This window comes from Gobio gobio (genome assembly GCF_949357685.1).
Source record: "Gobio gobio genome assembly, chromosome: 22".
Lineage (NCBI taxonomy): Eukaryota > Metazoa > Chordata > Actinopteri > Cypriniformes > Gobionidae > Gobio > Gobio gobio.
The window spans coordinates 2,372,981-2,399,817 of NC_137118.1; the positions used below are offsets into that span (position 1 = coordinate 2,372,981).

At 37.9% G+C, this 26,837-nt stretch overlaps 1 protein-coding gene across 2 annotated transcripts in view; it reads left to right on the plus strand.

The window, feature by feature from the left end:
• Positions 1-340: 340 nt before the first annotated feature.
• c2cd2 (C2 calcium dependent domain containing 2) overlaps positions 341-26,837 on the plus strand; it is a gene marked incomplete at its 3' end in the record, with an annotated part of 41,842 nt that continues 15,345 nt past the window's right edge. For both annotated transcript variants that reach the window (XM_079804714.1, XM_079804713.1), the window contains exons 1-10: positions 341-1,252; positions 4,347-4,442; positions 4,642-4,761; positions 13,797-13,898; positions 14,022-14,138; positions 15,556-15,673; positions 17,528-17,636; positions 21,518-21,582; positions 21,968-22,083; positions 24,994-25,150. In XM_079804714.1, the coding sequence (XP_079660840.1) occupies positions 995-1,252; positions 4,347-4,442; positions 4,642-4,761; positions 13,797-13,898; positions 14,022-14,138; positions 15,556-15,673; positions 17,528-17,636; positions 21,518-21,582; positions 21,968-22,083; positions 24,994-25,150 (1,258 nt within the window). In that variant the 5' untranslated portion in view covers positions 341-994. The remainder of the gene's footprint in view (positions 1,253-4,346; positions 4,443-4,641; positions 4,762-13,796; positions 13,899-14,021; positions 14,139-15,555; positions 15,674-17,527; positions 17,637-21,517; positions 21,583-21,967; positions 22,084-24,993; positions 25,151-26,837) is intronic.

Sequence of the window (26,837 nt, forward strand, 5' to 3'; positions counted from 1 at the left end):
AAAAAAGTCAATCTACGATCGTTGTATATATATTATGATACCTTGGGAAATTAGGGTTAGAACTTCTGTAAACAATTTAATCACACAGCTCAAAAATATTTTCATATCCAAATACTGCAAAAATTGCCATATAAACAAAGAAACGCCCATTGATTGTGTGTCACAAGAGTCCTTTGTATTTTTTCTGCTAAGCACATTCCCCATATGATAATACAAAGAAAACCCATTCTGACTGATAAAGTAATAGTTTTATCAATATTTTGTAATTAATTTAATTAGTTATATTTGCATTATGTATTTTGAAAACTGCGGTAGGGACTTTTATTTTGTCTCGTCCGGTGACGCTGCTGTCCTGACTGAGCCTCAACGCAAAGCTAATAATCCTAGAAATCAGAGGTGTGTGTTACACACATCCTCTCTCATTCTATCTCTCTTTTACACGCACAGGAGGATGAACAACCCCGTTATAGAAGATAAGAACTGCACTTAATGTCACTTTTTAAACTCTTTTTGTGTTTTGTGCTCGGCTAATGCGATGGTAACGTGGCTCACCGACACCGGGGGGATTTCAGGAACTTTTTTCTCCTCGGGGACTCCGCTTTAATTATTTAGAGATGTCTTTAAATAGCCTATAATAGTCCAACAAAGGTATACTATTAAGTATATTGTTTTTTAAATGTTGTTTTAAATGCGATTTATTCGGTTACACTCTGTTTACTGTGACTAACGTGTGTTAAAAATGCTACTTAGTGTGTAAGTAGTTGTGCTTTTATTATAAATATCACATTTCACTATTGTATTTTCGGTTGAAGTGAGATTTTCGCCTCATCCACCGTTCGCCTGGTTCCACCCGCCCTCCGGTTGTGAACTTTCAGTTTTGCTGTTGGTGAATGTGTTTTATAAGTCAACACTAGGAAGGAAAGCGCGGTGGTTGTGTTGGGATGTGGAAGGTAAACATGTCCAGGGTCTGAAGTGAATGGCTCGGTGATATATCATGTCGTCTCTGGAGGGTGATTTCTCCTGGCAGTGGCTCTGCATGGTCACTCTCTTCCTGGCCTCTGTTGTCACTTTGATTGTGTACCTGGTGCTGTATTTTTCCAACGAACCTCCTGCTGGGAAAACTCCTCTCCGTCATGTGGATTCAGAGGAAGCCGATGGGATTTTATGTTGGGTGCTGTCTCTGAAAAGCTGGAAGAGCGAGTGGAGAAGAGCCTGGTTAAGGGCCCTCAGTGAGGAAGCTCGTAGATCACAGGTTGGTTTGTTATCTGTCTGTCTATCTGTCTGGCTGTCTGTCTGTCCATTCATCTATCTGTTTGTCTGTCTGTCTGTTTGTCCATTCATCTATCTGTCTGTCTGTCCATTCATCTATCTGTATGTCTGTCCATCTATCTATCTATCTATCTATCTATCTGTCTGTCTGTCTGTCTGTCTGTCTGTCTGTCTGTCTGTCTGTCTGTCTGTCCGTCCATTCATCTATCTGTCAATCTGTCTGTCAATTCATCTATCTGTCTGTCTGTCCGTCGGTCTGTCTATCTGTCAATCTGTCTGTCTATTCATCTATCTATCTCTCTGTCTGTATGTCTGTCCATTCATCAATCTGTCTGTCCATCTATCTTTCAATCTGTCTGTCAATTCGTCTGTCTGTCTGTCCATTCATCTATCTGTCTGTCTGTCTGTCCATTCATCTATCTGTCAATCTGTCTGTCCATTCATCTATCTGTCTGTCTGTCTGTCTGTCTATCCATTCATCAATCTGTCTGTCCATCTATCTTTCAATCTGTCTGTCAATTCATCTGTCTATCTGTCTGTCAATTCATCTGTCTGTCTGTCTGTCCATTCATCTATCTGTCTGTCTGTCTGTCCATTCATCTATCTGTCTGTCTGTCTGTCTGTCTATCTGTCCATTCATCTATCTGTCAATCTGTCTCTATCTATCTATCTATCTATCTATCTATCTATCTATCTATCTATCTATCTGTCTGTCTGTCTGTCTGTCTGTCTGTCTGTCTGTCTGTCTTTCCATTCATCTATCTGTCTCTGTCAATCTGTCTGTCCACTCATTAATCTGTCTGTCAATTAATCTATCTATCTATCTATCTATACGTTCGTCTATCTGTCCATCCATCCATCTGTCTATTCATCCATCCGTCTATCTGTCTGTCTATCTGTCCGTCCATCCATCCATCTGTCTGTCCATCCGTCCATCTATCTGTTCATCCATCTATCTATCCATCCATCTATCTGTCTGTCCATCCGTCCATCTATCTATCTATCTATCTATCTATCTATCTATCTATCTATCTATCTATCTATCTATCTATCTATCTATCTATCTATCTATCTATCTATCTATCTATCTATCTATCTATCTATCCATCATCTATCTATCTATCTATCTATCTATCTATCTATCTATCTATCTATCTATCTATCTATCTATCTATCTATCTATCTATCTATCTATCTATCTATCTATCTATCTATCTGTATCTCTGTCTGTCCATCTGTCTATCCATCCATCTATCTATCTGTCTGTATCTCTGTCTGTCCATCTGTCTATCCATCCATCTATCTGTCTGTCTGTCTGTCTGTCTGTCTGTCTGTCTGTCTGTCTGTCTGTCTGTCTGTCCATCCATCCATCAGTCTTTAAAATCGCACATGAGTCTTTCCATGTCAACTCAACCAGAGTTCCCCGGCTCAAATATTTTGTAAATATATTGTTTCTTTAGAAAGACAAACACAAATAGTGATGAAAGCCTAAATATGAAATGTCACAGATGTATATTCACTGTTTTGTAGAGGAGGGTCAAAATGACAATTTTTAGAATTGGAGCCAGTTTACAGGCGTGTAAAAATGACTTTAGAAAGATGTCAGCATCATTATTGTATTGTCACACAGAGATTGGTAGATCTATTAGTGAAATCTGATGACTTTATTAATCTGTGCTGCATTATATGACAACGGTGAGCGCTCAAACATGGGAAAAAAGCACTTCTTGTGTCTTTTTCCTCAAGTTTGCATGCCTGTAACTCAAGAAGTATTAAAGATATCTTAATATCCTTTTAGATTCTGGTTCTCAACAAACTTTCCTTTTAGTTTTTCATTTTAAAGGCCCTCGATGGTTCAATCCCAGAGATATGGAGATCTCAATGCGGCTCTGTGAGTAAACTGGTCAATTGAACACATTTCAGTGGCCAAAAACCAAATGTGGCTCATTTTGCATACCGTTGAAACTTTTTTTTCCTGTTGTTTTATGCAATGGTTTTCATAGAGGGAAACAAGATACATTTCTATGTTCAACATTATTTATTATTCAGACATTCCTCTTTAAATGCTTTAAGTATCAGATGTGTGCAAAGTGAGCCACATTTGGTTTTTTATCACTTAAATGCGTAAAATACAACAAATTGAACATGGAGCTGCATTGAGATCCTCATATCTCTGGGACTGAACTTTATAGGGCCTTGATAATGAATATTTCAAAAGAAAGTTTTGTTAAGAACTAGATTCTAAAATCATATTGAGATCTCTTTTAATACTTTTAGAGTTACAGGCATGCAAACTTTGGAAAAATAATATTTATGGCACTCAGACAGGAATGATCTATGCAAATTGTGTTGATAGAGAAAAAAAACGAAAAACATTTCTAGTTTCAACATTATTTGTTCTTCAGATATTTCTCTTTAAAAGAAAAAAAGTATCAGAAAAGTGACCCACATTTGGTTTTTTGGCCACTGAAAATGTTCAATTGATCAATTTACTCACAGAGCCACATTAAGATCTCCATATCTCTGGAACTGAACCATCGAGGGCCTTTAAAATGGAGAATCTAAAAGAAAAGTTAGTTAAGAACCAGAATCTAAAAGGATATTAAGATATCTCTAATACTTCTTGAGTTACAGGCATGCAAACCTGGGGAAAATAACACAAGAAGTGCTTATTTCCCATGTTTGAGCGCTCACCGTTGTCATATAATGCAGCACAGATTAATAAAGTCATCAGATTTCACTAATAGATCTACCAATCTCTGTGTGACAATACAATAATGATGCTGACATCTTTCTAAAGTCATTTTTACACGCCTGTAAACTGGCTCCAAATGTCATTTTGACCCTCTACAAAACCGTGAATATACATCTGTGACATTTCATATTTTGGCTTTCATCACTATTTATGTTCGTCTTTCTACAGAAAATATATGAAGAAAATCAAACATTTAAGCCGGGGAAGTTTCAGACATTGGGTTGATTGGACACGGATGACCCACATGTGATTTCCTAAAAAGTTGGTTGTTGTGGTAATTTTTGCTTATTGTATTAATTTGGTATTTTGTTCCTCTTATTAGAGCGGGATCCAGCTGACCTTTGAAGAAGATGGTGTCCAGTCATCAGAACTGGCTTTGGACCACATTTCAAGCTTTACAAAAACACCCGGTCAAAAGGTAAGGGCGTGCTTTGAGTGTTTATACACACTAACCCATATGTGGGAACTGTATTTATGTTTGCATGTATTGAATCAGAATATGGATATGAGTATGCTATACGACTTCTCCTTTTGACACGCACCCTGATTCAGAAACATTAGCAGTGCTATGACTTTAAGGTCACCTAGTCTTAGTCATAGTTGGTTTCTTTTTGCAGAATGTCCTGTGTCAGGTGGTTGGAAACAAGCTGCAGTTTTCTCTCTGTGCTTCACCGAGCTCAACGTCTCCAGAAACACCCCTGAGATACAGTGTGAAAATATCTCCACTTCGTCTGCAGGTGAAAACCAGTGTTTATTCTGCTCTTTAAAGTCACTCGAGGACGCTTGAATAAACATCCATCTTGTCAAACAAGACAGTCATTCTTTGAATGCTCCCAGAAATATTGGTATTTGGTTTGGAGGAAGAACCAGTTTTTTTTAAAACATTCCCTGTGGAAGAGACAAGCATCTCATTCTGTGTGATTCTAGGAAAGCCTGTCACGTGTGTTGTCATCAAAGTAAATAGTTATTTTAATCACATGGGGATAAATCAACGCTGTGCTCATATATTCAGTTTGAGGGAAATTAAACCCGATCTGCCGGCGATTTGATTTCGTCCTGCAGCTCAGGCTGGAAACCTGTACATATTTCTATCCTGCTTATGTTACAAATTTGCAGGGACCAATCACAAACCGGCTTATCCACCTGGCGCGCTATTGGCGGGTTTAACACAATGACGGATAGAGAAGCGATGGATCGTTGATCTGATTTGTTGAAGGACTATCCAGTTGCGTACAGAGTAGGGCTGCACGATTTGGGGAAAATATCTAATTGCGATTATTCTGGTTAAAATTGCGATTGCGATTTTTAAAATGCGATTTTTATTGTATTTGAAATTTTTTACAAATAAAGTGTGTATATATATTATGACTAATAATAATTATTATTATTGCTAAATAAAGATATTTAACAAAATAAGAAATATTACTATTACAAAAACATTAATATTACTATTACAATGACAAAAGAGTATTTAAGAATAAATATAACAATATAATAATATTTATATTTTACAGAAAACTTTTTACAAAAAAACTGCTGGGTTAACCTGTTAATATGCAGACAGCCTATGACTAAAAGTCATTAGAAATGTCTAAGGATTTATTGTAAAAAAATATATATTATTATTAATATAAAAATCTGTGCTTTTTGTCTGTGATATAAATTTATTTTAATAAAGTCTATGTCTTTAATATGAAATTTGAGCCTCTTTTACATCCACTGTGGGGATAAAGTCTCCTGTACATTGAAGAAAAACATATGAATTGTCATATAAATGTATTTAGAGAGAAGTATTATTTGTTACCAAAAAGTTTCATTCATACTGGAAGCCAGAGGGCGCCCTCGAGCAGAAACTCCACATTTCCCTCAGAAAAGTAATAGCTTTCAGGAAATCCCTAATGTGTGTGAAGCTAGCGCTGTGTAAGTTAGCAGAGCTGAATAAAAAGAAGATAGAAACGCTTTGATTAAATATGACAACAATAAACACGACTGCATCAATATATGGTGTATTTGAGTTCTATGAAGTGCTGATTGTCTGCCTCATTCTGTGAAGAGAAGCCACATCAGCTCACAAACACTTGACTGATGATATGAAGTGAGTTAAAACGGGTTATTAAACGTATTTTGTTGGACAACATACATATTACTAGTTTGTTGAGATGTTTGACACGTGTTGCTTTTCTCAAACGCACATTATAATCGACTCAAACTCGCAGTGCTTTCAGAGATTGAGCAGCGTTTACTCCAGATCACAGACTCGCTGGGCATTTATTTATTGAATTAAAATCGCAGCCTTTGCGCTTTCATAATCGCACATAACCCAAATCACGATTGCGGTTCGATTTCGATGAATCGTGCAGACCTAGTACAGAGCCATTTGAACTATGCCCATTGATCACGCCTCTTGTGGTCTGATTGGTTGAAGGACTATCCAATTGCGTACAGAGTAAAGCAAGTAACAAAGAAATGTTTATGATGTAAAATTAATAATAAATATTTCAGGTTCGGTTTCTAAGTCACAAATCAAGTAAGTGAATTTGTGAACTGTTTTGGATAAAAGGTCAGATATTCTTCCATTTTCACTTGGATATACAATAAAATAGGTATAATTAAATTAACGCACAATAAAAAAAAGTTAGTTTCTCAGACTTTGAACCCCACTTTTGATACTGTTCTTGTATTTTATATATATTCAGAATGTTCAGATTTTAATTTAAGTTTGTCATTTTTAATAACTTCTATATCCTCCTGGGACCCAGAAAAAAAAAGTTTTTTGAATTTAGTATTTTTTTTATGTCATTACATTGTTTAGAGCATAAGAAACAAATGGAAAAAAAACATTTTTGAAAAATGATATTTTATTCATATGTTATGATATGTCCTCTGTAGTTGACACCAGGACTGAGTTGTTAAAAAAATTAAATGACATGAAATTGCATGTATAGGCAAAAACATGGGATTTATTTTTAACTCCTCAATCAATTTTTAGGTTTCAGGTTTTTTTTTAAACAAACTTTATTTAAAGATGATTCTGAACTATGTTATGAAAGATATAATGAAATGCATTCATATACCATTTTACTTTATGAAATATGTGGGTAAAATGACAATACTTGGATTTTCCCATTCAATACAATGTATCTATTCACTGCATCTAATTTGCATATTAATGTGTTCTTGGTGCAACATGTAATGAAAAAAGAAGTGTAATAATGGGAGGAAAAATTGGCAACATTTTCAAAATAATATCTAATATTTCATAGGAATATTGATATGTAATTTATTTCCCTGTTCACTTGTTATGTCTCCAAAATGCCTGATAAACATGATTTAAATCCTGGCGTCCACTACAGTGGTCATTTATGAAATCAATGCCCTGTTCTGTAACAGAAAGTCATATTTTGATTAGAAACCCCATAACATTTTCCTGAGATGTTGATTTATAACAAACAATTTGAAAATTAATCAGATTTAAATTATAATTAAAAAATATGATCATATTTCCATAAGAGTGCTCAACATTAATGTCAGCCATTTTTAAAGACCAAGAAGAAGTTGTTGTCCTGGTGAAACCTCCAAACATTTGGTATCCCTGCAAAACCCTGAATGTGCTCTTTACTGGACATCCAGACTGTGACATGTGACATGTATGATGTCAGAGAAATGCACTAAAATATAATGTCCACTACAGTGGACAAAAGTCTATTCTTGGGTCCCAGGAGGATATAGCTTTAATTTGTATTTCAGTCTTAGTGATTTTTACAACTTAAACTTATTAATATCATTTAGTTGCAGAGTAAACATTTCTAAGTATTTGTTTAATTTCAGCTTTATTTGAATGACTGAAAATGATTTTGAACAGTTTTAGCTAACCCTAACTACAGCTCTGTATGTGTACAGTTATATAAGACCCATATGGAATGAGGAATAAACACATTTGCCCTTGAATGAGACGTGTGAAGTGAGAGATGCTGCATCCTGCATGCTTTTGATTTATAGGGCGTGACTCGCTCTGCCGTTTTATTCGCCGCGGGAATCAGATTAAGTGCCTCGTCCTCCCTTTATTTTAATCACCGCTAATGTCTCTGCTTCAGGAAAGAGCACGTGCACTTGCACCAGTACATCCAGTTATTCATGGAAAAGCTTGTACCTCTTGAACTGAGAGTTATTTTAATATTGCACTACTAATAGCAGTAAATGAATCACCGCTTCAGTGTGCAGATCTGCAGTAGTGGACAATGCATTGTGTTTAAGACCTCTCACCGGCTTTGCTCAATTGAATTACAGCTATTTTTAAACCAATAAGTTACTCACGTCTCATTGTCTTGCTGATCTCGTTTTAGCCTTAAAGGATTAGTCCACTTTTAAATAAACTTTTGCTGATAATTTACTCACCCCCATGTCATCCAAGATGTCCATGTCTTTCTTTCTGCAGTCGGAAATAAATTAAGGTTTTGGATGAAAACATTCCAGGATTGTTCTCCATATAATGGACTTCAATGGGCTCCAAACGGTTCAAGGTCCAAATGGCAGCTTTAAACGATACTAGACGATGAATAAGGTCTTATCTAGCCAAACGATCGGTCATTTAAAAAAAAAAAGTTTAAGTTTTATAAACACAAATGTTCGCCTTGCTCTGTTCTGTGATTCATGTTCGTCACGTAATACGCAATTGACCTATCGGTAAGCCCCGCCCCCCTTAGTTACTGTTGCTAACTCGGACAAACAAAAAGGAGTTGCTATATCTTACAATGACAGCCGTCAGTGTGCAAACCTTATCCCAAGATGTTTTTAGACACAGAATGTAGCGTATATCCGTCCGAATGATGGCCAAACTTAACTGATGGTTTATCAAGTTTATGTCCTTTTTCACTCAAAAAAATCATCGTAAGAGCTGAACAAACAAAGCATAAGAAGTGCGCACTAACGTCTCATTCACAAACTCTCTCTCTCCGTTGCATTACCATTAACATACACAGCAAACTACACAAAAACACTCATAAAACAAACAGTAAACATACATATACACAGACCGTATGCCTTCTCGGGGGTGCAGTTAATAACTGGTAAACTTTGTATGATCTACAAAACAACTCTGATAAACTGCGTGCGAGCTCTCCCTTTCACTACGCTACCTGGAGACTATAATACCCATCAGGAGTCCTCCTTAGTAGGACAGATAATGTAGACCTTAAACATATCTAACTCATCAATCATATCTATCTGAACCTCTCATTTGGACTTTGAACCGTTTGGGGTCTATTGACTTCCATTATATGGACAAAGATCCTGAAATGTTTTCATCAAAAATCTTCATTTCTTTTCGACTGAAGACAGAAAGACATGGATATCTTGGATGACAAGGGGGTGAGTAAATTATAAGCAAACGTTTATTTGAAAGTGAACTAATCCTTTAATGCTTCACCAAGACATTTTGGACAATTTCATGCTCCCAACTTTGTGGGACCAGTTTGGGGACGGCCCCTTCCTGTCCCAGCATGCTCCAGTGCACAAAGCGTCGCTCCATAAAGACATGGATGAGCGAGTTTGGTGTGGAGGAACTGGAGTCCTGACCTCAACCCGATAGAACAGCTTTGGGATGAATTAGAGTGGAGACTGAGAGCCAGGCCTTCTCGTCCAACATCACAAATGCGCTTCTAGAAGAATCTCCATAAACACACTCCTAAACCTTGAGGAAAGCCTTCCCAGAAGAGCTGAAGCTGTTGAACTCCATATTAAACCCGACGGATGAAGAATGAGATGGCATTAAAGCTCATATGCATGTGAAGGCAGGCGTTACAACACTTCCCATAACGTCTCCAGAATCCGCCCCAGGTCTATGATACTCGGTTGTTGTTGAAGCGGGTCAGGTGTCAAATGTACATACGGAATACTGGCCTTTTTAGGAGCGATTATGTTTATTTTCTGTTTGTCATTCCAGCCTCGTTCTGGAGGAATCCATATGGCTGCTGCATATTTTCTGGCGGTCACTGGAAAGCTCCCCGCTCTTGTTACAATGGCTTTGTATGCTGAATAACAGAGCATTTAGGGCTTTTGTTTCTGTTCTAGAGGTCATTGCACTCTAGAGCCCACAGTCACATTATACGAGGTTGTGGAATAACACTTTTATTGTAACTCCATGTGGTCCAACTCTTGGCAGGGTTACAAGAACAGTAAGCAAATATCTTTTCAGGCTAAGATTAAAGTTTCGATTATATAAATCTCACCTGGTTAGCATTTGCTACCTCTTGACTATTGTATTCCATGTGATTTAGGAATGAACTTGATCGCATTGGAAAGGAATTTGGCGTCATGTCATTTTTTTTTTTCCTCCTCGTTTCACCCGAGTTCATTCTCCAGAAATGTAAAGCAGTCGTGCTTGGACATGACAGGCCATTCCTCCATGTGCGGTGGGCCCTGCGGCTCAATGAGCTGTTGTGAATACGAGAATGCTCTGGACCCTTTGTTTATTGTGAGTTTGAAGTAGGCAGTGTTATGTTGTTCTGTTGTAGGTCGCTGTGTGTTTCTGCCTTGCTGATTTGAAGCAGCAGCATTTATTGTTTCATTTATAGCTGATATTAGGTCAGCATAGAGCTGCCATTTTGTTTAGTCCTGTTGGTTTTCCAAGCACCATTTTTCTGAAATCCATAAGAGACATAGACATTTAATGCACACAGTAGTTGGATTCTGTACGTGGCAAGTTGACAATGGTAAATAGTAGGGATGCACGACATCGGAATTGGCCGATTAAACGCTTAAAATATAAAAATCGGCATCGGCCGATAGGAAAAATTATGCCGATATGATAATGTGTTGCGGGTGGTCATTCTTGAGGTAATAATGGCCTTGAAATATCCTAAAAAATAAAGTGATGAAACTTCTTTGCCCTCAGTCAAAACGATTTGGTAGACAACAAATGATGATTCATGAGAGCAAAGATCAGCCATTATTATATTGACATTGGAATTGGCCGATAAACGCTTAAAATATAAAAATCAGGATTTGCCGATATGAAAAATTATGCCGATATGATATGTTGCGTGTGGTCATTCTTCAAGTGAAAACAAGCAAATGCATTGCATGGTGATTTATATTGACAGTTTTTAAATGCTGCCTTGTTAATTTGTGAATCAACGCAGGATTGCCAGGTTTTCACAACAAAACTAGCCCAAAACAAGCCCAATCGCGTCTGAAGATCCTCCAGGTCCTAGTGCCCGCCCTCTAGAATATTATATATAGCCTATTTAGTGCGGGTGCTGTTGTTACAGTAATAAAATGAAAAGTAGAGTACACAAATAAATAGAAGTTACTTCTTTTTCTGAATAAATAAAGCAGTAATGATGTCAAAGCACAAGCATGACACTTGTAAATTAAATACTTTTATGTACAGTTTATTAATCTGTAATCCAATTTTATGAAATGGATGATGAAAAATAATCCAAGGAGCACTAAAATAATTGTATATTTTTTTTATTTGAAGCTTAATACAGCATCAGCTGATGCCATACCACCCCCACTTCATGTGCACAAACATTAAATCCAAAAATAAAATATTTAGGTTACAACTTCATCTGTCTGGGGTGAAAAATCACTTACGTTATTTTCTGTGCTTTTAATATACTCTTATTATAAAAATAACTTTATTAACATTTATCTTTAACAAGTGTCCTTTTAGTAAGGAGACCTCAGAAATCTGAAACCTATGCTCAAAATGGTGGTTTCCAAACAAAGGGAAAAAAATAAGCATGTATCAATATCGGTATCGGCCAAAATGAGAGAAAAATATCGGATATCGGCAAAAATCCAATCCCTAGTAAATAGCCATAATTTGAATGACTTTTATTGAACATTGGTGTCTTTTATCATGATGCAATTGATAAAGCGCAGTTCTGTTCTCACCAAAAACGTGTAAAAAATTAGCTGGTCTTATTTTTATTGTATTCTAATAGTTAACCGTATCAATTCACACAACGATTACAAAATATGCTGTTTTGTAAGCTTACTCACTACTGCTCAAACGTTTCTGTAATGTTTTTTTGAAAACAAATATTATTTTTATTCAGCAAGGATGCTTTTATTTGATTATAAGTGACAGTAAAGGTATTAATAATGTTACAAAACATTTCAATTGCTATTTCTAGTTGGCTTTTTAACACCATTACAAATCTAGGAAGAGCCAGGATATTTTTTAATATATCTCCGATTGTGTTTGTCTGGTGGCTTGAGGGTGAGAGAACCATTTTTGGGTGAACTGTGCCTTTAATTGTTCTGTTTCACGACCCTTTAAAGGTGCAGGGTGTAAATTCTAGCTGCATCTAGCAGTGAGATTGCAAATTGCAACCGTTCACTTTCGAAGCACGTAGAGAAGCTACGGTGGCCAACACAGGACAAAGATGTCGCCGTCAGAGATATTCGAGAGTAGCTAGCGCTCTGAAGAGAAGTTTGTCCGTTTAGGGCCACTGTAGAAACATGACGGCTCAAAATGGCGGCTTCACTGTAAGGGACCCGCAGTGTGTGTAGATAGAAAGGGCTCATTCTAAGGTAATAAAAACATAACCGTCTTTATACTCCACTGAAAACATAGTTATTAGGGCTGGGTATTGACACCAATTTCACAATTCCATTCGATTTAGATTCACAAGCTTTCGATTCGATTCAATATGGATTATTTTGGATATGTATCAGGTATAATACATGGAAAATTTTCTCAAGGAAAACTAATTTCTGAACTAATGTTGTAAACTATGGGAGTCAGTTGATACTACATTAGCCTACTAATATTGAAGGTACAAATTAACAGATTTGTATACAAACACTTAAATGACACTGTTTTTTATATATACATATATAATAATAAAGTTATAATATTAACTTTACAATTACATAATCATAATTCCACTCCAATTATGTTTTTGAAATATAAACATTTAAATGGTGGCTGCATAAAAACTTGCCAGATTTATTCATACATATGCATTTAATATTGAAGAACATTGAATATGAATATCCTATTTAATGTGGTGCATTTATTTATCAAAATTCTCCTCTAGAGTTAATTTTTCTAGCTGACTAGCGAGTTTATGGACACTGGATATGGTTTTTCTGAGGAAATTGTGACGTTACATGACATTGTTTACAAACCGTTTTACTTCTTTCTGTGGTTGAAACACTAATTGAGCGATTCTATGTGGCATAATATGGATTTCGGTAAGTTGTCCTGTATCTTTAACACACTTTCAGAAGCTCATTCATGTTTATTTCGCGCTGTTACTGGTATAAGGCGGAAGAGAAGATCCGTTCATCTGCCGGTTCTCTTGAGTGATCTTGCGGCAAAACGGTTTATGTTTTTGAATTTCGTCAAAAAATATATACGTAATTTGAAATCTGAGACCGTTTCATATCAATAGTAATAAAGCACAAAGATTACTGCGATTTATTGGTGCGCTACAATGTTTATTTCATTCATAACTGAAAACAGGATAACTAATCGATTCTTGGGATTTAAGAATCGATATTGTTGTGAGAATCGATTAAAATCGATATTTTTTTACCCAGCCCTAATAGATATGTATATTATATTGGATTTCTGTCAATAGATCCTCATAAATCTTACACACTGCACCTTTAAAAGCAACAAAACAATTGAGACCTTATATTAAACCATGTTTAAAGATGTTTTGGGTCTCATGAATAATCAGCCCTTGTTCTGTGTTTGTGGTTCTAAGTAATGATTGTGTGTGTGTGTGTGTGTGTGTGTGTGTTGTTGCCACAGCTGGCCCTACAGATGAAAGAGGTGAATGGGCAGGTGGAGATTTCCTGGCGGGTGCCTCACCTGGACTCAGTGGATTTGCACCTGACGCCGAGTTTTGCGCAGGTATATTCACTCATCAGACCACTCAAGAAAGAAAAGATCATGAGTCTGCCCCTGCGGTTTTTAAGGGGTAACTTCCGCGTGTTTTTTCGGAAAGCACATGACATGACTGTGTGTGTGTTTCAGGGAGATTATGAGAGTCTCAGTGAAGCGGCTGTGCGTGACAAGCTGAGACAGGTCTTGAATGGAGCTCAAGCGATTGTAACTCTGAGCAGCCGACCTGCAGAGTCTGCAGAAGTGCAGGTACAACCCTGTGCAAATGTCATTAAACGTTTATTGTATCAACATTAGCACTTAATCCTATTATGTTTGTCTTAAAGGGACAGTTCACTCAAAACTTGTAATTGTCATCCTTTACTTGTTCCAAACTTGTATGAATGTCTGTCACAAAAGACACTATTTTAAAGGGTCCATAACACACACACTTTCTGCCAGTCTGGTGTTAATCTTGAGTATCTGTAGAGTAGTGTTGATCCTTCATATCGCCCAAGAGTCTTTAGTTTATCAGATTTATAAAAGACAGACACACTGAACCGAAACACACAAATACACACACACACACACACACGGCATTATCCCTGGATAACTCTCGATTCTCTATATGTTGGTGTTGTTCGCATTATATGCACTTACTCGTCGATTGCCAACAAAACACACACATTTGATAATTTTCACTCATGCCTGTGGTTTCCACTCATGACCGGGAACACACACACACACACACACACACACACACACACACACACACACACACTTGCAGAACTCTGGAAACACAAACTACATCCACTGTTCCCTTAACGGTGGGTTATTTGTGAAGCTGAACAAAGTGATCTTTCCTTCACACACACACACACACACACACACACTTCTTTAGTGACATTGTTGATGTCGTGTCTAAAAACACAACGCGTGCTTGTGTGTGTGTGCGTTTGTGTGTGTGTGTGCGTGTGTGTGCGCGTGTGTGTGTGTGTGTGTGTGTGCGCGCGTGTGCGCGTGTGCGTGCGTGATTGCGTGCGTGATTGCGTGCGTGATTGCGTGCGTGATTGCGTGCGTGATTGCGTGCGTGATTGCGTGTGTGCGTGCGTGTGTGTGCGTGCGTGTGTGTGTGTGTGTGTGTGTGTGTGTGCTCATCCGGGAGAAGTGCCCATACAAGGAATTCCGCCCTTTATGACATCACACAGGGCCATACTCGAAAAAAACTTTCCGAAACTTGTTCAAATCCTGAAGGAGTGTATTCGCCACAGAAATACTCCGTCACACGTCCAACTCAGTTTTTGAAATGTTGTCCATGTTTATCATGAGAATCAACTCTAACAGTGCAAATAAGGCAGAATGCAGGAAATAGCTTTAGACATCCACTTTAAAGAATGCCTATTGACATTCCATAGTCATTTTTCCCCATGCAATGTAAGTCAATGGGGCTCATCAACCCACATTTTTCATGTTTGGAACAACTTGAGGGCGAGTAAATGATGACAATGTTAACTTTTGTGTGAACTATCCCTTTAAGGCCTTGAATATATGATCTGATGAATGTCATAATATAAAGGGAATTGCATAACATTGGAATTTTCTCATAATGGAGAGAAAAACACAGAAAAGGATGTTGCTGTTGATGTTATGAGTGATAATGTTTTATTTCCTTTGTCCTCTTCAACAGGAAGTGAGGAACAAGACCTTGCAGGTGACCTCACCCCCGAAGCCCCCGCGGGCGCATGAATGGAAACTATTAGTGAAGAACATCCGGGTCACATGCAAACAGGAGGATGGTGCTGCAGGTCAGTGACCAAAAGAGTGGTACACACACACACACACACACACACACACACTAAAGCAGTATGCATGTCCTTTCAGTTTTTCCAAATAGTTTATGCAGATTTACAATATTCAATAAAATGCAACTTGTATATCAGGGCTTGACAGTGGCCATTTCACTCGCATTTGCGACTAAAAATAGATGTGTGCGAATCAGTTTTCTTAAATGTAAGATCATAAAGTCTTCAACATCGTAAACAAGTGACTTAATGATCATTTTAAGGCGTCTTAACTTTTTTGGGATGGAAAAACATAAATGGCGATACTGCCTAATGTGATTATTAAACTTCAGAAGGCTCTGATTTCATGAATAAATGCGAGCGCTTCACGTCTCAAAGCCTGAAGGTGGCGCTGTTGTGCGTTTCTACCGGCTTGTCCAATCAACGAATAGCACACATTTATGCCGATCGATCGCTTATGAGCTAATGCTGATCGATTATGACAATGTTTACTGTACGGTGTTTATACTGTAATATGTTTGCATATTTTATCTCCTCGTCTAAATCTAAATGAGCTCCTGCAATAATAAAACCTAGACATTTCAAAATAAGAGTCCTGGTGTGTTTCAGGCTTGTTTATTAAATAAAAGTCACGCAGTGTGTCCAATCTCCACCCGGTTATTATTTGTTTACACAAACTGTATTCAATTTAATTTCCATTTAATTTAAAGTAAACTATTGGATGTTCTGTCTGGGACGCACCAACACAGGAAAGAGTAAGAACATTATTTGACACACATGATTAAATGTATAGATTTTACTAGTATCAGTGTTATTATAGCTAACAAAAACTAAAACCATAAACTATTTACTTGAAATAAATAAATGTTAACTTACATAAAATAAAACATAATTTTAATGTTGTTGAAGTTAACCTGTTATTTAGTTTCCATGTATGTACCAAACTAAATTTAAATAAAAACTATACAGCTAAAAGTAATAAAAAAATGACTTTTAACCAACATTTAAAATGAAAGCAGAATTAATTTGAATTCAAATATTAGCAAAAACAATACAGTATCTCAGAGATACTAAAATAACACTAGTAAAATCTGTTACTGTGTGTTTTATATACATGCAGAAATGATTAGTGTCGCCCCTAAAGTTTTTAAATGTGCTCCTAAAGAAGAAAAGTTTGGGAAAAAGTAAGCGTCAAACCCTGTATATTGGTTTAAACATGCTTTGAAAGTAACATTTTTAGCAATTTATTGTCACTTATATGTGTAATTTTCTCCTCTCAATCACATGCAGCTCTTTATGTCGGGCCATTTCTAAATATACGGTCACATTACAAAGATTCACATCCTTGAAATCCCATACGCCTGGTTGTTTCAGACAGAACTCATGTACACCACAGACCTCAGCTAATGTTTTCATATTGCTTGGGTCGAAGAAATAAAGCCGATAATTTGGATGAAATTTTGTTGTGGGCACAAAGTGCAGGCAACACTTCCCAAAAAGCACCGCCCACATGACTTCTTGAGTTAACTGCCTGTGTTTCCCTCAATCAGGATGTCCCTTCTGTTCGGAAATCATTTTCGGAAGTGCTCTAATAGTCCCGCTGCTCTCCAGCCAAGTCACTATTACAGCCTAGCAAGCACTTACTGGGACAACTGGCAGCTCATCCGTTTTATGCATTATTCATTTTGGCAGTGTTCTGTGAATTAGTCAGTCATTTAGCTCTTACAGTACTAGACCGCTTCTCTTTTTGTCTTTTGGCTCAAATATCTGGTTTTATGTGAAGAGGGGACATGTACATTAGCAAATGAGTCTACTTTGGGAAGGGTTTTGCTTGAAGTGTTTGTGTTCTGCTTTCAGGCGGCATGAATCCCCAGTGTATCCTCCAGTTGGATGATCCTCCTCAGAAGGTCACCAGTTCAGTCTTGAGTAACACATCCACCCCGGCCTGGGACCAGCCCTTCATATTGTGAGTTCAGGTCCACCTCCACATCTGCTCCTGCCAACTTGTTTTTTTTGTTTACTTTTTGCCATATGAAAGAAAATCATAACAGAGGCCAGCTAGTAGTCGCTGTGCGAGTAAACCTCACTCCTCTGATCTCAAGAGACGCTCTAAAACCTGGAAAAGTTATGCACATTTGATTCAAGTTTGATGTTTAAGTGATAATATTGGTTAAACAAACTTCCGCACCGAGGTCCGAACTAGGGATGCATCGATGTATCGGCCGATTTTTGATCAATTTACAACCATCGGCATATCGGCTATATCATGAAAAATGCAGATATAATCATAAAAATTGTATTTACTGCATAATGCGGAATGGCACGGAATTTGTTTTGATGAATAAATAAAACTTTGGTCAGTCACTTAAATCAAATCGTGATATACACTCACCTAAAGGATTATTAGGAACACCTGTTCAATGTCTCATGAATGCAATTATCTAATCAACCAATCACATGGCAGTTGCTTCAATGCATTTAGGGGTGTGGTCCAGGTCAAGACAATCTCCTGAACTCCACACTGAATGTCAGAATGGGAAAGAAAGGAGATTTAAGCCATTTTGAGCGTGGCATGGTTGTTGGTGCCAGACGGGCCGGTCTGAGTATTTCACAATCTGCTCAGTTACTGGGATTTTCACAACCATTTCTAGGGTTTACAAAGAATGGTGTGAAAAGGGAAAAACATCCAGTATGCGGCAGTCCTGTGGGCAAAAATGCTTTGTTGATGCTAGAGGTCAGAGGAAAATGGGCCGACTGATTCAAGCTGATAGAAGAGCAACTTTGACTGAAATAACCACTCGTTACAACCGAGGTCTGCAGCAAAGCATTTGTGAAGCCACAACACGCACAACCTTGAGGCGGATGGGCTACAACAGCAGAAGACCCCACCGGGTACCACTCATCTCCACTACAAATAGGAAAACGAGGCGACAATTTGCACCAGCTCACCAAAATTGGACAGTTGAAGACTGGAAAAATGTCTCCTGGTCTGATGAGTCTGGATTTCTGTTGAGACATTGAGATGGTAGAGTCAGAATTTGGCGTAAACAGAATGAGAACATGGATCCATCATGCCTTGTTACCACTGTGCAGGCTGGTGGTGGTGGTGTAATGGTGTGGGGGATGTTTTCTTGGCACACTTTAGGCCCCTTAGTGCCAATTGGGCATCGTTTAAATGCCACGGCCTACCTGAGCATTGTTTCTGACCATGTCCATCCCTTTATGACCACCATGTCCCCATCCTCTGATGGCTACTTCCAGCAGGATAATGCTCCGTCACAAAGCTCCAATCATTTCAAATTGGTTTCTTGAACATGACAATGAGTTCACTGGACTAAAATGGCCCCACAGTCACCAGATCTCAACCCAATAGAGCATCTTTGGGATGTGGTGGAACGGGAGCTTCGTGCCCTGGATGTGCATCCCACAAATCTCCATCAACTGCAAGATGCTCTCCTATCAATATGGGCCAACATTTCTAAAGAATGCTTTCAGCACCTTGTTGAATCAATGCCACGTAGAATTAAGGCAGTTCTGAAGGCGAAAGGGGGTCAAACACAGTATTACTATGGTCTTCCTAATAATCCTTTAGGTGAGTGTATACTAGTGTCTGTGAATATTAAGCCGCAAAAAGACTGAATCCTGCATGTTTCTCTGTCTCTGTGAATGAATGAAGATGCGCGGTTTCATTTAGCCTTCTCTCTCTCACTCTCACACTCTCACTCTCACACTCTCACTCTCTCACTCACACTCACTCACACACACTCGCGCACACACACACTGAAACTCGCGGTGTTTTTCAGCCTCTGCCACCTCAATATGAGACATGAATGCATCTCCAGTCACTTCATGAGCATTTTACCATTAATTCGACAAAATATATCATCATATCATAAACACACACACAGGAAGTCGAAGCACACGATAACCCGTCAAAATAAAAGTTCAGTTTAACAAAGTAATTGTGACAGAAATATTTTAATGTTGTACAGTAGAATTTAGCTCTCAATGTAATAATAATATATGTATTTAATTTATACAGTGAAGAATATGCAGTGTTATTTAACATTAAACCTGCTGAAAAAGCGCTGTTTATTTCATATATATATATTTATGTTGGCCTGCTGAATGTTAAAAGGATCCAGTCTACGTTCATTTGAAATGATTTGATAATTCAGCAATAAACTATCTAGTAGGCTATAAGTTAAAGTTTTTTTTTTACTTTGCTGATTTAAAACATGATCAAAACACTGACAAAATTTCAAATAAGAGGGCAAGTGACAAATATCGGTATCAGCCAATAATTGTTTGTTAAAATCGGCATTTGTATTGGCCCCAAAAAATCCAAATTAGTCCCTAGTCCGAACCAAAGTTCATGTTTTGATACATTTTATACATTCGGCTAGTTTTGGTTTGGTTTCACATTGCAATTATGCGAGCGGACTAAAGAAGTTTACATGACGTACTTGCTAAGCTATACTAAAAGTGCTACCGCCAGACCCGGGGTTCGGCTGAATGGATTTAGAAACGGTCAAACGCAACTGTTTAAAGGGTTAGTTCACCCAAAAATGAAAATTCTGTCATTAATTCCTCACCCTCATGTGGTTGGACACCCGTCAGACCTCCGTTCATCTTCAGACACAAATGAAGATATTTTAGTGTAAAGCTGATGCTGAGAAAGGCTTCAGATAGGCCTCCATTGGCATTCAGGACATTTACACTCACAAGACCCATAAAAGGCACTTAAAACGCCGTTACAAAGTCCATCTCACCACAGTGACTCTACAATAATTTTACGATGCGACGACCTAAATAAATAACACCAATAAATAACACCTTTATCCAGCTTGTTCTTGTCTTCCGCCTCCACGACGCATGCGCGAGAATGACGTAGCGCCGGCGTTCGGGAATCCATGAAATGCACACTTAACCCCATTTTGAGAACTACGCTGAGACCTAAAGCACGATCAATGTAGAATTCAACAGCTGAGATACACGCGTCTTCCTCTGCTTGTAAACAAATCTCTTCTGGGTCATGTGTCCGAACGCCGGATCTGCGTCATATTCTCGCGCATGCGTCGTGGAGACACACACGGAAGACAAGAACAAGTTGGATAAAGGTGTTTTTTTTTTTTTTTTTCGCACAAAAACTAGTGTCGTCGCATCGTAAAATTATTGTAGAGTCACTGTGGTGAGATGGACTTTGTAATGATGTTTTAAGTGCCTTTTATGGGTCTTGTGAGTGTAAATGTACTGAATGCCAATGGAGGCCTATCTGAAGCCTTTCTCAGCATCAGCTTTACACTAAAATATCTTCATTTGTGTTCCGAAGATGAACGGAGGTCTGACGGGTGTCCAACGACATGAGGGTGAGGAATTAATGACAGAATTTTAATTTTTGGGTGAACTAACCCTTCAACTCTAGGGGAGACGGAGAATGAGCCTATTTTCAAAAATAGTGGAGTGTTCCTTTTAGATATGCTGTGGTTTTGACATTTGAACATGGATTTTTATTCTTATTTACATGTATACACAGATATTTCATGGAAGGTTAGGTCATGAATATTTGCCTAAAAGTCATGGAAATGTATTGGCAGAAATGTGTATGAACACTGTAGTAGTAGCACAGGTGTGTGTGTGTATTTATAATGCTTTTTTTTTAATCGGAAACCTTAAAAAGCTTGGTCAAAACTGTCAACCCACGAATCCACACACAATTAAAAACCAGCAACCATTTCCTAAGACATAAAAAATTAAATGTTTTGCATTTTTATGATATCTTTCGATCTTTTTAGATGTGAATGCCGCATGATTTATCTGATCCCCTGTGTCTGTGTGGTTTTGCAGTGAGCTTAGCGGCCGGTCAAAGGAGCTGAACATCCAGGTCGTGGATAACGGCAAACCTCAGGAGAGTAAGTCCACATGACCAAAAATAAACCAGCTTAACGCCATAAAAACAGAATGGTGATATCCATTAATCTGGGTCTGCGGAAGCTTGAAGGTCATCTGTGATTTTTAATCTGCTTTCTGTCATCTGTTTCTCTGAATCATGAAATATCCTCAAAATGCGGGGAGAGCGTTGCATTTATTGAGCTAATAGAAGGAAACTGTGGTAACATTATGATTTGAACTGTGCTAAGAGCCTTCATTACCACATGCCATTGGCCTTTCACCCTGATTTCTGAACATGCCAGATGCGCTTGTGTGAAATGTGTGTGTATTCAGTAGGCAAACACATTGATTAGATAATGTGCATTGCTTTGATTTGACCGGCTTCTCTCTCTGTTGTCCTCCCAGGTGGTTTGTTAGGGCAGGTATCTGTGCCTTTTGATCTAGTGAAGAAACACCCCAAAGGTCAACAGACCTTTTCACTTACGACCAAAGATCATGTGACCGGATCACTAACTACTGAGGTAAAAAAGACTAGATGTCAACCTTAATCACATTGAAGATTTAAAGCTGCACTATGTAACATTTTTTCAGTAAAATATCCCAAAACCACTAGGCCAGTGTTATATATTTTGTTCAGTTGAGTACTTACAATATCCCAAATATTTCCAACTATTTGTAAATCATGAGATGCTATTTTACCCGAGGATCCGGGGCAGGGATGGAAATTAACTTTTTTGTGGTCGGTGGATTTCAAAATCTACCAGCCACTTAATCTTTTTACCAGCCACCTTCTTGTTTTTAACCGACAATGTGTAACTGCATGTGAAAATTAAGCTCTACAATACTTAAGCAGTTTATTTAAACTCAAGTCTCAATGAAATACTGACATTTTCTCTTTCTCTCTTATACACACACAAACCATGAACTGATATACATCTCATTAAATGAGTAGGGCAGATTAATGGATCTGGCATTTGGATGATTCGTGCTCTTTTATGGCTTCCAGTTTTAGGTTTTTAGTCGCAACAATGAAACTATTAGTTTTGGCATCTTCTGAAGCGTGTTGACGACACACTAGGGTTTCCACCTTCAGTCTGGCAGAATAAGGGACACCCATTCACGACAATATAACATTTATATTATTTTACATTTGATTATTTAATTTATTTCTAAAGAACTCTTTAGTAGCCTATTTGGTGCACTTTAAAGGGATAGTTCACCCAAAACTAAAACATTCTGTCATCATTTACTCTCCCTCATGATGTTCCAAACCTGTATGAGTTTCTTTCTTCTGCTCAACACAAAAGAAGATATTTTGAAGAAAGTTTGTACAAGTTTGTCCCATTTTTATCTAAATATTCTTTTAATAAATGTCAAACTTTATATGGCAGGATTATTTATTATGTATGATTAAAATGATACATAACATCAATTAGGCTATAATCTATTAACTAACCTGTCTAAAAATATATAATAATTCTGTCTGCCACGCTCTGATAATGTATGGAATATTATATAAATATATTATCCTTTAAAAAAAAACAATAGGCCTATCCCTTTAGAAGCAGGGATGTGTGTGTCAGCGCTGCTGCTTTATATCAGTCAGTCTGAGACACTGAAATGCTTCTCTAAAGTGTGCAGTTGGCCTGAGGTTCATCATGAGTTACTGGACAGACCCATTGATATCTTTTTTTCTATTCTGCTCTATATCTGGAGATCCTCTTGCGTACAAACGGTGGACGCGACGCGAGCTCGATATGTTTTTAAAAAAACGCGCATATTCTCGAGACTCCGCCGCTATGGCAATAAAGCAGCTAAAACGCAACCACGCGCAAATTAGCTTCTCTACTACTTATTGTGAATTTGATTTGTAACGCCACATTTTTTTTGAAGGTGTGCCTCCTCTAAAAGTGTCCGCCGTCCAGGTGAAACGGTCGGCTATGCTATTTTTATTTACCCGCCACGGTGGCCGGTAGGTGAAGCGAGTTTACCCGCCACAACACAAAATCACCCGCATTTGGCTGGTGGCGGGTGCTAATTAGGGCTGAACGATATGGACAAAATTTCATATCTCGATTTTCATGCCAGATATCTCGATATCGATACAATACGATATGACTACGTGTTCGATGAAAACCAGAATCTGAATTAAAATGTGTTTGATTTAAGCCTACATTTCAAAAATTTGTGTCAGAAAATGTATTGTTTTTAAGCCTTTGGCACGTACGATCACAGGTGTAATCAGTCAAGGCTGGTCCCTGAGCGGATGATCAAGAGCATCACATGATCAAATGTTGAATTTAGCCAGAGACCGGCGCGCTCAGAGCTGTCACATATCACAACTTTTCAGTGTTTTCAACCACATACTGTTTATTTTAGGTTTCAAACATATGAATTCACATAAGTACTAAAAAAACAATACATTTAGAGTTTGTAAAATACACACTGATGTCTATGGAAGAGGTAATAATAATCCTTTCCATTATAATTCGACACGTTTTATTCATATCAGATACACATTGTGTAAGTAACTTCAATGTTTACTCTATTCTATTCCCAGTTCACCAGCCACTTACTTTTAAGTATTTCGGGAGAAGTGGATGAATTCACGTGTTGTAAACATAGAGGTTGTAAATCCAACAGATCCGATTCTCTGAACTGCGTCTGCGGCACAAACTAACCCGGCGGCGGCCATCGCTCATACAGCTCAACTAACGCGATCGTTATAAAGGTGTTTAAACAACAATATACTTCCACTTGCATGTGTTTGACAATCGGAATATCAGATATTTCATGCAATAGCGAACACATTTGTGAATATTCTGAATAAAAAAGGAAAAAATGACATAAAAGCAGATCATCATTCATTCAGCGCTGTTGCTGCTGCGGTGTCACGTGACAAGCAATGGCGCGTCACCATGGAAACGCCGCCCCCCCTCTCACAATATAGTTCCCGCGCCCCTGGTAGTGTGCGCGCGCTGGCTTTAGCGGTGCATTCAAAAGCACTCGTAAAACTGATGTTTGTTGTGACTGCCAGAGTTGTATGCAGGGGAAATCTATATCGTCTATATCGTTGCTTTTTTCGATAGTAATATCTTGAAAGTTCATATCTAGATATAGATACGATAACGATATATCGTTCAGCCCTAGTGCTAATTTCCATCCCTGATCCGGGGCGTGGCCTGTCGATGACATCATATCCGTGTTCCCCTCGGTTTGCTGTTTTATTCTGCAGAAACGCTTTCCTCTCAAACGTGCCGTCATCAAACTACGCCTTTGTTTTGAATAGGCGACCTCTAGCGGACGGAAAACTTACATAGTGCACCTTTAATTCTCATAGAAATGTTTTTCTTGAATGCAGAAGAATAGTTAATGCCTAAAGTTGTTTCCATGCCATACTGAATATTTGAACCCTGACCTGTCATGTGCAGTTCACCTACCTGGAGCCCAGTGAGGTGAGGAGCTGGCAGATGCCCACGCCGGCCCCGGCTAAGAAAGTGGAGATGGACCGGACTGTGATGCCCTGTGGCACCGTCGTCACCACGGTTACCGCCGTGAGGAGCAAACCAGGACGACCTTTGCAGCCTGGTACCTTTCATTTGACCTTTGGTGCAGTTGTTGATTTTGAGGGAGGGAAAATAGCAGAGGTGGACAAAGTACACAACTCCATTACTCGAGTGAAAGTAAAAGTACTACTGGTCAAATATTACTCCGTTACAAGTGAAAGTTGTTAAAAACTATTTTTACTTAAGTAAAAGTACAGAAGTACTTGCTTTTAAAAGTACTTAAGTATCAAAAGTAAATTTCCTTTTTTTATGTCAATGCATTATTTTATTATTCTTGTATAAATGCACGCTATGCCATGGTGGTTTAAGCCAGTCAGTGATGCTCCATCCGACATGCTAACACGACCACCTTGAACTAATTTAAATACTTAAAAGCAGGGCTTCGAACCGGTTCAAGGAACGAAAACCGGAAACGAACGAAATTTTAAGAGGAACAAAAACGAAATCAAAATCAATTTGAATCATTCTGAACAGAAACGTTAATTTGAAATGACCATTAACCGGTTAATAACGTTATTTTATCATTCTCTTTAATATTTTAATTTGGCAGTGACCAATAATGAATAGAGTTACAGCATGTGATGTTGACGGATCAAGAGCGAGTGAAATGTCATCTATGAATCTACCGGTAACGCAAGTCAGTGTGAGCGCATTTACACGCCTCAAGTACATTTCTTTCCCCGCTGAGGTCATCAATGAAAGCGCAGGTATTGGAGGACATTATTTTCGAACGTTTAAATAAGCAGTACGGACTTTAAGCTCAAATAGTCTGATTTAGGCTAGTTTGTGGATTCCGTTTAAGCCTATCCAAGTAGGCTATAGCATCTATCAAACATTTGTCCTATAGTCTTTCAGATTGCCAATACAGGACAGCTCAATGTTTTCTATATAGACGGTTGATGCTTCGTATTAAATGGTGTTATATTGCATTAAATGATCAAGCTTTATTAGCTGACTGAATTTGATTATGTGATGCAAGGACGTGTTGCGCAGTGTTTGCTTTGAAATTAGCAGCATTAAAAGAGCAATGGTTATCCAGTTTATTTATTCTTTATTCATGCAATTTTTAAAACAAGTCGTGTTGAAAAAAAGTTATGTACAAAGAATGTTCTCACTCTTCTGAAAAGAATTAGGCATAAGAGGCCACTTTCGATTGTCTAATGCTCCATTAAAACAGGTCAATATTTGTCCCGCTGTTTATGCTTTGTAATTAATGCATGTATTTCTGTTGTGGTTTTAAAAATGTTATAAAATAAATATTCAAGTTTAAATACCATGGGTTATATTATTATTGAGTGAAAATAAGTCTATTTATACATATTTGTTTAAAGTATAGGCTAAATTTAAATAACGTTATTAACCGGTATTTTTTCAAATCAAACCGTTTTCGGAACAGTAATGTTTATTGGGGAACGTAAAAACGGAAACACTATAATATCGATTCTGCTCGGAGTGAACCGATTGATATTTTTTTCCGTTTTTAAGCCCTGCTTAAAAGTTACAAAGCTTTTTAAAAAGCTGCTGTCACTTTAAGGCAGAATGCACAAATCCTACACACATCCGATATTCCCCCAACTGTTTACGTTCACTTAAGACATAATCAACTTTGTTACTGTGAATACTTTCCAAAATGAAAATTTTGACATTTGTGTGTATTGGTCTGTTTAAGTGCGAAAAAAACACAAAAGAAAGCTCTATTCAGTGCTCGT